The 11,739-nt window shown below is 32.7% G+C and overlaps 1 protein-coding gene across 2 annotated transcripts; it reads right to left on the bottom strand.

Annotated features, from left to right (window-relative positions):
• Positions 1 to 802: 802 nt before the first annotated feature.
• Positions 803 to 11,181, bottom strand: LOC148597335 (uncharacterized). 2 transcript variants are annotated; one of them, XM_088564457.1, is made up of 3 exons: positions 11,120 to 11,181; positions 6,519 to 7,884; positions 803 to 5,100 (listed from the first exon to the last, which is right to left on the bottom strand). In XM_088564457.1, the coding sequence occupies exons 2-3, from the start codon at positions 7,717 to 7,719 to the stop codon at positions 3,296 to 3,298; spliced, it is 3,006 nt and encodes a 1,001-aa protein (XP_088420583.1). In that variant the 5' UTR covers positions 7,720 to 7,884; positions 11,120 to 11,181; the 3' UTR covers positions 803 to 3,295. The 2 variants fall into 2 exon arrangements, with proteins under 2 accessions (XP_088420583.1, XP_088420582.1); XM_088564456.1 differs by having other exon boundaries at positions 11,066 to 11,171.
• Positions 11,182 to 11,739: the final 558 nt, after the last annotated feature.

The raw sequence follows: 11,739 nt of genomic DNA, 5'->3' as shown, positions 1-11,739 counted from the left end.
AATAAATTGGAATGGCCTAATGTGTTTTGAAGTCCAAACTTAAGATTACGAATTTAGTATTTGCTTTTCAGCACAATCAGTAATAGCAATAAATAGACAATACCTCCTTAATGGATGCTTCAAAATGCAAACAAGCAATATTTTTATCCAATCAAAATGACTGTTTTTTGTTTTTCTCATACATGTGTAATTTATGTGATGCTTATAAATGTACAATATACCAGAAATTACCTTCCCTAGGTAATTAAGTAGCACTCCAGCTAAGAATCATGTAAAATGTGATGCTGTGAAAATACATTATTCTTGAGGTACCAAACTTCATGGTTTTTGTGGGTAGGCCAAACCATGAAATTTGGTTCCCAACAAAATGGAGAATCCCACTGATCTGTATACTGAAACCTCAGAACCATGAATTAAAGAATTTGTGTTTCTTCCCTAAACTATGAAAATTGGTATCCATGAGGTAAAGTACTTTCACAGTACATGGTTGGGAAGCCTACATATTTTTATTTTTGATGTTTTGTTTAAAATGTTATAGTCAACAGAAATTAACATTTAGCTTTTCATGTAACCCGTGCTCTTAGGGGATAAAAATTATAAATGCACTATGGAACTCAAAATTAAGGGAGATAACTCTGTAAATGACACCAAAATAGAACAGAAACTATTGGATTTCCAATGTGGATTATCTCCTAAGAGCAGGCAGACTGGAATGATGGTAATACATTTCATCATTTAGACCCACAAAACAACTTAATAACAAAAATAAAAAAATGTGTAGCCTTTTTTGGGGTGTATCACATATTACAAAATTTGCATGATTCTTACAAAGACTGCTACCTAAGTGGACAATTGACAAGGATGCCTAAACTTTTTATCAGACACAGATCTATGGAAGGATTGAAAGTTAAGTTCTCCTTGTTAGTGGTCCATTTGATTATCTAAGGAAGTTCATCAAATGGTCATTCATCCCAGGGAATGCCAATATTACATGTGTATTTCCTGAAGCTTCTGTATCTGTAACAGATAACATGATCATGTTATGGTGTACAGTAATTAAAGCATTCAGTGAGCAAGTGTACATTATAGTAAGAAGTTGGTATGAATGATTGTTGTTTCTCATGCATGTAAATTGTTAATGATAACTTTGTTGATATAAAATTCAAATTTTTATAGGTTTTATTCACACTGTGATAATAAATATATTGAAGAAGGGCTGTTTGGAAATATTATTGGACAAGAGTAATCTCCCTTTATATCAGGCAGCACAAACATTTAGTGAAAAAAATCAAGTCACCTGCCTCACATCAAAAATGAGATTACTCAGTGTTAGACCTTTGACTTACTTTGACTTAGTTGCCATGGTTATCACTGACACCTTCATTTTTGTAAATCCATTCAGCCTTAAAAAGGGTATTCATGGTACTAAATTTTGGATGGACAGAAAGCTAAACTCCATAAACCCCAACTTCTAGGAATTAAAGGCAGGGGAAAATACCGGGGTACTCATCAGTACTTAACATGTTTTTATGCAGGCATGTTCAACTCTATTACAACCATAAGAAAAAAGGACAACACACTCGCGTATCAAAAACCAGATTCATGTTGTATGCTACTTGTATTTTTAATAGCAATTCTCAATTTTAAACTTTTTACAAAACCCAGTCCCAGGACAACAATAACTGCAAGCTCCAAAAAGCAGTAGACATTGTACCTCAATAAGTCTGGAGTTGGAAGACAAATTGCTGTACAGGAGCAATCTAATGGAAATTTGAACTATCAATTGCTCCATTCAGTATTTACATGTAGGATGTAACAGCATTTCATTCTACATTCTGTTCAGATTGTCTTTCAATAGCCAATCAAATTTCAGCTTTTGAAAAAACCTGAAAATTCTGAAAAGGTAATTTGAACAGAAAATGTAACTGAGTGTTGTTATGGTAGATCATACAAAATTATGGACAAATGCATAAATTTTTGATAGACTTCAATAAATTACCTTTATTTTTCTACAAACTACGCACTGAATTAAATTCATTCTCACAAAAACATGTTTAAATACTAATAAGCCTACATGTACATAACTTAAGTATTCTGCATACACACACATACATATATACGAATGCAAAGCCTCACCGAAGCATAAAACTTACCACACATGAAACTGTTTACAAAAAGATACTAGAGACGAAATAAACATGAACAAGAACAATTGTTATATCTAAAAATTATCACTGACATATATTTCAAGTTCAAAACATTCAAGTCAGTTTTTACATTTTTATTTATCATTCCATGGGAATGCATAAAATCTTGCTTCTACAAATTATGTAAAGATATTAAGTAGCTGACTTTGTAAGAATCATGCAAAATCTGAAAACTGTGATACACCCCCAAAAAAGGCTACATAATTTTATTTTTGTAATTAGGTTGTTTATGGGTCTATACTATGAAATGTGTAATTATTAATTCAAATCTGTCTGCTTTTGGGAGATAATCAACATTGAAAATCCAATGAATTCTATTGTATTTGAATGTCATCTACAGTGTTATCTCCCTTAATTTTGAAATCCACAGTGCATTCTATATAATTTTTATCTCCTAAGAACACAAGTTAAATGAAAAATTGAATGTTAATTTCTGTTTACTATGGCAATTCAAGCAAAATATCAAAACTAAAAATATGTAGGCAGTTTCAAAAACGAAAGGCTTTAGTATGTAGTGTTTAAAATCAATTCTGAAGGTACCATTTTTAGTGATTTTCTGTCCATTGAAAAATAGGGAAAATTAAAAATAATCTTAAAATTATCCACTTAAGAAATGAAGATAAAACGATTCAGATGGAGGGAAATTCTTAAAATATTAATTTTTATTAAATTGAACCATATTCTTTTACTTAAATTTCGATCATTTCATATTCTCTTTTTATGGTAAACTTATATGCATGTAGAGTTACCTCCCATTGCTGGAATTGTTTTTCATATTTATGTTGTACTGGATGAATGGGGAAAAAAAACACTTAATTTTTCAAATATATCAGCCTAGAGAAAACAGAAAAAAGCTCTAAAAATATGCATACCGAGTAACAAAAAATTTTAAAGTTTTTTTAACATTTTGAACCGTTTTTGAATTTTTTTCTTTTCTTTGCAATTTAAAAATCTGAATGTCCATTTTTTAAATAAATATTCATTATCTCACTACATTCTAACCCTCTTTCAATTTTTTGTTACAGTTTTTCTCATCTGGTGTTTATTATTCTTACTACAAATGTATTTTAACTATGAACTCCCTCCTCTCAATTCTCAACAGTTACATCATTGTTGCTAGTTATTTGTTCACTACCTCCCACTCCATTCAAATTTAGACCTGGTCTGCCCATTTTCAAGCCATCACTCGACACTATGACAACTTTCTCTCCATCATTCCTTTCAAGCATTTGATTAGCAGAACTTGGTTCTAAATTCACACAATTATGACCAACGCCTGCATTTTGACAATCAGCTTTAATTCCTTCTCTTTCTGAATTTTGACTGTCATCATTTTTTCTCCCACCATAATTTGACTCTGAATCAGCAAAGCTTTGGCCACCCTCATTCATGCACTCATTTTTATTTTGACTACCACTGTCCTCTTTCTCACTTGACTTGAGTTCTAAATTCACATTTCTTTTATTTTCACTGATATTTGAATGCTGGGTATCTGAACTTCCACATGTATGAATATCTACTTCAAGTTGTGTAAACCTATTCCCACACAGTTCACATTTAACAGAGTAACAAACTCCATCATGAGTAACAACATGCTCATTTAAATCTGACTCTTTTTTAAACACCTTCTCACAATGATTACATTTAAATTGTTTCTCTTTTATCAGATTTTTCACATTTAACAGTGACTTTTGACAAGAGTGTTTCTTAAGATTAATGAGCTGATTAAAACTCTTATTACAATGGTCACAGGAGAATGGTTTATTATTAGAATGGAGTCGTTTGTGAACAGTTAATTGACAAGCCTGGGAAAAACTCTTCCCACAATCCAAGCAATGATATGGTTTTTCACCACTGTGGACGCGGTCATGTAGCTTGAGGTGCTCCTTCCTTAAAAATCCTTTGCCACAGATATTACATTTAAATGGGCGTTCACCAGAATGGGTGGTGAGGTGACGGACCAAACTTTCCTTTGTTGAGTACATTTTACCACAGTGCTCACATCCATGAGTTTTGGTCTCACTATGAGTAAGCATGTGTTGGGTAAGATTCCTTTTGATCATGAACAGCTTGCCACAAACTTGGCATTCAAAGTCTTTCTTCCCAGTATGAACCTTCAGGTGGTAGTTTAAGCCTTGTATGTGGTTAAAATCCTTCCCACAGAGATGACAGAAGTATGCCTTTTGATCCATGTGTGTTCTGGAATGTTCATCTAGGTGACTTTTTCGACTGAATGATTTTCCACAAACTTCACAAGGAAATGGCTTCTCTTTTGTATGAGTTCTTATGTGAATTTTCAAATTGGTTTCAGTTTCAAAATCCTTGCCACAAATTTGACAATTTTTCTTTTTTCTTTCTTTGTGAACCTTGGCATGAACCTTGAGTTCAATCATTCGCTTGAATTTCAATCCACAAACGTTGCATTCAAATTGCTCATGTCCGTCATGCTTGAGTGCATGCTTTTCAAGGGATAGCAATTTCTTGAATTTCTTGCCGCAAAAAGTACATTTTAAAATTTTAATGCCAGTATGAGATTCCATGTGCCTTTTCAAGTTCGCCTTTTGAGCAAATGTTCGTGGGCAGAGATCACATTTAAATGGTCGTTCACCAGAATGAGTTCGCATGTGAACTGTAAGACTTGTTTTGCTCCCTAACTCCTTTCCACACTCTTTACACTGTAACTCAGGCAGAAAATTAGTATCTTTTGAGTGAGACTTAACATGGGATTGAAGGCCATACTTAGACATAAAATGTTTACCACAAAAATCACAGTAGTATAGAGACCCACTCTCAGGATGCTTCTCTTGGTGGTGCTTTTGTAGAGCTATATTACCCTCAGACTGCACCCCACACAGGGCACAATGAAATACCCTGGTTGTCACAGGCTGTTTTTCTGAAGAAAAAGAATTAAGGCAATAACTTTCATTTAAAAACAATCTTGCTTTTGTTGATTTTAGTGGAAGATGAATATTAATAGGATGATTAATTGGAAAGAGTGAATAATTAAAATATTATTACAAGTACTGAAAAACGCCTAGATTTAACGATTGTGCTGAACTTGTTCCGCGCACAAGTTTAATCCTCAAGCGTTCTTGGGCTAGAGTGATCATATTTTTGGTCATTCATGACAAACAATTGATTATCCTATATATAATATAGATTTTCCTTATAATTTATCAATATTTTCAACATGAATTTTAAATTCTGTGATTGGCAGATTGATTTTAAAGTTGTGACATTTTGGCAGGAGAAAGAGCGAGAGTGAAATTAGCGAATTATTTCACAGTGTCATTTATTCAATAAGACACTTCTATCTATATAATAAATGATGTTCTCAAAAATACAAATCTTACTCTAAAAATCAACAAAAGCAAGCCAAAACAAGAATGATAACTCTTGCAAAGTGTCAATACATTATACAATCTATAGAATTTTATCTTCAAACTGCAACAACCAAATGACAAACTAAGACTGGTTATACAGTCTGTAACTGTTTCTGAATTAGAAATGAAAGCCATTCAGTGGGTTTCTGACATGAATGAATCACTTTCTGTCTGATTTTTATAAAACTGATACTTCACAAATAAACTGGCACAGCCAGAAAATTGGTAGGATATCTTTTCTATAGTTAGCACTAATTTTCTGTATGCCTGACTTCAAGGCTGTGAAATTCAGAGGAACCAAATGTCTTAATTTGACCTTTTTTCGAAAAATCAAATAAAATTAGCCTAAACATGTACTAGTTTTAAAATCATGTGTTACAAACAAATTGGGAAATTTGACAAACCTGTTTGCTAGATCTATACACTTCATTTTGAACCAATTACCTAATTGAATACATACACTACTGTCAACACAATTTTTAATTTCTCCACTCTCCACAGTGGAGATATTTTTAGTGGAGTCACAGTCTCTGTGAAAAATTGTCTGTAATTAACTTCTCCTGTCTTTATATCAAGGTATATTCAATGGTTCTAGCAGTTTAATAACATGTGAGTAAAGGACAGAAAAATATTGAAAACTATTGAAATGGAGCAATTTTATCCCAGTTTTTACTTTGGTGGAGTCATGGTGCAGGACGTGAGTGTCTCAACTGTGAAGAGTGGAGAAATTAAAATTTTGGTTGATGGCAGTGTATATAAATAAACAAAAAAAATTCGAGTGATTCATCAGCATGACTTAAGGTTAAATATTTTGTGACAGACAGTAACACTACCATTAACTTAAATTTGAATTTATATCCCTCTACTGTGACTTTACAGCATCCCCTCATAATAAAATAGTTACTGTTTATACTTAAAACAGGTATACCTTGTGTTTGGTTATCTGTATCTCCATCATCTGTGAATGGCACCATTGTAATATTCCCTTCTTCATTTTTAACATAACTGGTTCCCTGTGTGGCATCTGGATCTGAACAGTACAACTTTTGCATCACCTCAGCATCTGTCTCACAACTGGTTCCAGGTTCATAAATTGTGTCTGTACCTGTTTTATTTAGAATGGTTTTTGCTTTGACTTGCCTCTTCCCACTTTCAGCAAGATTACGATTTGGTTTTTGTTGATTTTTGACCTGTGTCTTTCCATTTCTAACAAAATTATGCTTTGTTTTTTGTTGGTTTATGTCTGTTTGTTTAACAGTTCTGTTGAGAGTACTTGATTTCTGGTTTTTAGGTGCTTGTTTTCGTCTTGTTTTGGTAGGAACTACATTTCCAGGTATCTGATCATCAATTTTTCCAGCTCGTTTTGTAGATGTCTTATTCTTTTTAGGAGATTGGGTGAATCCTGAATTTGAATCTGTATTCCTTTTCTTGTTCTTACAATCTTTCGTATTTTTCTTACACACCTTTGTGACCACAGATTTCTTTTGTTTTTTACCGATTGCTATTTTTGGTAAATCTTTTTTAGATTGATCAGTCTTTTTCCTCTTTTTTCCTGATTCATCTTTAGGCTTTGATTCAGTTGGTTTCCTCTTCCTTTGAACTTTTCCTCTAGACAAAAGTTTTCTCTTTTGTTTAAAATTTTCAAACATGGCATCAAGTTCATGTTGTAAAGATATAGGTGCTACAGATTGTTCCAATTCTGTCAAAGACTCCTGTTTAATAGTCAAATGATTAGAGATCGTAGAAGGGTCGTAGGCCACATGACCAGAGTTCAGAGAAGGGTCATAGGTCACATGACCAGAGATCAAAGATGGGTCAGAAATCACATGATCTGGAACCATGGAAGAGTGAATATTCAAGTTATAAGCTTGCTCTAGTATTTCTGACTGAAGTGTTGTAAACTGAGATTTTTCACAAGGAAGTTCTTGGGGTTCTTCTTTGATTTTCACAGCAATAACTTGGTCATCTTTTCCAGCAGAAATTAAATGAACATTTGTACTATTTTTATCAATATCTGACAGACCTGTGCTCAAAACCTCACCAGACTCTGTGTACTGAAAACTGTTTTGATGAGCATTGTAATTAGTTTCTCTAATATCATAGTTATGGTTGTCAGGTGTATCATCCATGGCTTTGTTGCCTTCCAATTCAAATAATTGAGCAATTCTTCATTTTCAATTTACATGTATAAAGATCACTTCATTAATGTGTAGCCTTTGAATAACAGCCATTTTATTTCAACAGGTGACTGGGTCTCCAAACTACATGTACATGTATGTCTGCTTACAACCATGCTATTAAAGAAAAGATAAAACATGCTTTGAAATACATGTACAAACAAATGTAATGTGCTATGACGTGTGATTGCTTGTGCAATGTTGAAATAGGCAAGGGTAACTTGTAAAGGCCTGTATGCAAGTGAAATTTTGACTGTTAAGAAAAAAAAAGAATACCTATGGAATTTACACAAAGAAATGCTTCACAGAGCACAGCTATATACACACACAGAGGTCAAACCTTGAATAGATGGGGCATATGTGGACACAAAATTCCAGCTTGATACAGCTCTGAATTTGGATTGTGATGATAAGTAGAAGACAAAATAATACTTCACTCAAAATGGAAGAAGTCAAATAACTTAAATGCTTGAAACACAACTTTAAAAAAGCATGAACAGACAAACAGACAGACAAGGTGCTTTATATCCCAGAATATTATTTCTGTATCTGTAGGGTATGATAAAAAGTCAGAGGCCTTGATTAAAAAGAACCATCACTATATACTCCCACTTTGCAAAGTGGGAGGGGAATAATAACCAATTTGTGGTGTCATGGCATTTAGTGGAATTAAACGTTTCTGAGTTAAAGTCCAAAATGGATATTGCATCATATTTTTATGAATTAAGTCCTGTAACTCAAAAAAAGTTTACTCCAACTTATCTAAAAATTGAAAGGGAGCTTACACTAATAGAAATAAATTCAAGAAAAATGTTTGAAGCATTTTCAAGTTATTGCCAAACTATAAGATATCTTCCCCCTTCTTATTTATTACAGTGTATGTCCTACAATATCTTCCCCTATCTTATTTATTACAGTGTATGTCCTATAATATCTTCCCCTATCTTATTTATTACAGTGTATGTCCTATAATATCCTCCCCCTTCTTATTTATTACAGTGTATGTCCTATAATATCTTCTCCTATCTTATTTATTACAGTGTATGTCCTATAATATCCTGCCCCTCCTTATTTATTACAGTGTATGTCCTATAATATCCTCCCCCTTCTTATTTATTACAGTGTATGTCCTATAATATCCTGCCCCTTCTTATTTATTACAGTGTATGTCCTATAACTCAAAATTGAAAAACCTGAAATTAATAGAAATTGAAATGTATATTTCATTAATACAAAGAAACAATTCCACAAAGTTTCTTTTAATTTAGAGTTATAGTCCAAAAATTGAAAATCAACCCAAAGGAGCTTACATCAATCAAAAGAAACAATTCACCAAAATCTCAAAAAAAATATTGGAGGCAGCATTTTAAGTTATTGTGCAAAGCATGAACAATGGACTGACATACTCTAGCATAGAAACTTCAATTTAGATGCCAGCAATTGCCTATAATACAGGATTTTGCATCATTTACCACCCCCACATCTATCATTATTATTATATCCATATACATGTGCATGCAAATATATATGTATGTAATGAAAATGGCTAAGTCCCTCATAGCAGTTAGTTGATATTGAACAGTAATTGACACTATCGGTAGTTCATTAGTTCTGTGTCACCCTAATTTTGGAGAGGATTACTTGAAAATTTTCATGGTAGTCCAATGGGTTATTTAAATTTTACCTCATTTTTTTTTATATAAGATTATAGAATAGAACAATCATAACCATCTGGGGACTACCTCTTTTACCTCTGAAGTAGTCCTGTTGACCACCAAACAAATGCATTTAGTGTTAAACTCTGCTGAACCACATCCAAAACCATTTCAAACTTATTTACAATAAATATGGAAAGCCACACACAAGAACACCCCTTAAGACATTCAGGTAACCCCCATCCAATGATATATTTTTGTACCCAAATGCACGCTAAACACTTACAAAAAGCATGTCAGATAAACAAACACTCTTAGCATGCATTTAAACATACAATACATGAACACTCATAGCATGCCTTTAAACGCACTATAGACGAACGATTGAAAAATAATAAAAATAAACAAATATTAATGACGAAAGAAAAAATCGAAAATACAAAAAACAATAGCAAAAAATATGAAAATAACAGTTGAATAAAGGAAATAATGAATGTCAGTCTTTCCAAAGGTCCGTTGGTCTCAAACAGTAAAAATGTGACAGGACCAGTAAAAAAATCTGGAATGCCAGACCAGAAGTCAGAAAGTTTCTGTTAGTAGTCATTCTTGATTCAGGTCAAAATGGACTGTAAAACTTGGTTCCTTCCTGAAAATAGTATGTCAATACAGAACTGAATGTTTTGACAAAAAAAACTGAACCTTTGGAAAGACTGGAATGTAAAAAAATAAATGAAAGCTTCTATTGTGCACTTAAACGAACACTCCCAATGTGCCATTAAACGAACACATCTACATTTGTATCATGCATTTAAATGTACCTCCCTATTGTGCATTTACACAAACACTTCAGTGTGCCATTAAACGAACACATCTGTCATGCATTTAAATGTAACTCCCTATCGTGCATTTACAGAAACACTTCTATCGTGTGTTTACCAAAACACTTCTCTTGTGCTTTTAGATGAATGCAAAACGATGTGTAAATGCACAATAAATGATACACGAACACTAAAATTGGAAACGTGAACTTATCTAGGAGTGTACCAAATTTGAAATCACTCCATCAATACATATATACATGTAATTGTTTCAAAAATCTTGACAGACATGGCGATTTTATAATAACACCCACTTAATGATTGGGAATATACATAATTAGACTAACATAATGAGGGAAATTTATAGCAAAATATCAGCTCAAGTCATTTAATCTCAACATCATAACAAGTAAGCAAGTGATACCATGTAAATCCCCACAGTAAATTTGGAATCGGCATACAGGAAAATGAATCAGGAATTCAAGCCTGTAGGCAAATAGTAGCAACAAAGTGCCAACTCTTAAAGTCTTATGCATTTTGAAACTGATTTTGCAGCATTTTCCAAATTTCCTCTAATCCTGCAAGCAACATATCAATATCCAAACTGAAAAGAGGAAATTCATACTAAGTGTCTAGGGTGTAGTGCTCAAAGGTATATCCGTAAGACTTCCAGTATGGCATATCAATATTTGGACAATGGCCTGGCTAGTATTGAGTGTTGTCGACAGGATCCTCTTTGAAAATTAAGGCTTGGTCAAAAGGGAGAGTATGAAATACCAAACAATATGCATAATTTTCGTTTAAACGTACACTACAAGAAATTACCTCGTTAATTCTGATACACAAGATATCCTGTAAAATAATAAAAAAAATATTTACTGAAAATGTTTGGGGAGATGTCAAAAAGGGAAGTGAAACACTTTTTGTGATTCTCTGCTTGGTCGCCCCATTTTCACTTCGTTCCTACAAACAAATTGAAGATATTTCAGACAATATTATACATTGTCTAAACAAAGTACAAGATCCAATTTCAAAATCCCATTTATATGTTGATGCAATATAAAAAAACAAAACAAAACAAAACTAAACTAAACTAAACTAAACTAAACAAAACAACAACAAAAACACACAAAGAAAACAAAGATCAATCCATAATTGTAGAAAGTAAGTAATTTTAATTCAAAGTCGGGTTAATAAATACATGTATAACAAATAACATAAATTCTCAGGACCTATTATACCGACTACACATAAGCAAACAAACATCATAAAAGTTCAGAAACATAAAAACATGTAAACACATAAGACATACAAGTAGGGTAAACAAAGCAATATCATAATACACACATAAAGCAGTTGAAACTAAAGTAGAATAAAAAGAAAAACAAAGTGGCCCAGCAGAAAAAGAAAGGAAAAGCTGAACAAAACAAAAGAAAACAAGAATAATGCATATGTAGCACTATAAGATGACAAACTTTTTGTTAAGAAAATTCAACATT

This window comes from Perna viridis, chromosome 15 (assembly GCF_037379345.1).
Source record: "Perna viridis isolate PV_CMFRI_1.1 ecotype Kerala chromosome 15, ASM3737934v1, whole genome shotgun sequence".
Classification (NCBI taxonomy): Eukaryota; Metazoa; Mollusca; class Bivalvia; order Mytilida; family Mytilidae; genus Perna; species Perna viridis.
This window is presented reverse-complemented; position numbering and strand designations above follow the sequence as displayed.

What these genes read in the sequence shown, in the direction of transcription:
- LOC148597335 (XM_088564457.1), bottom strand. Translation starts at nt 7,719, where the DNA reads ATGGATGATACACCTGACAACCATAACTATGATATTAGAGAAACTAAT. An exon ending in TACAGATAACCAAACACAAG is followed by an intron (nt 5,101 to 6,518) that starts GTATACCTGTTT and finishes CTTTTTCTTCAG; the next exon opens with AAAAACAGCCTGTGACAACC.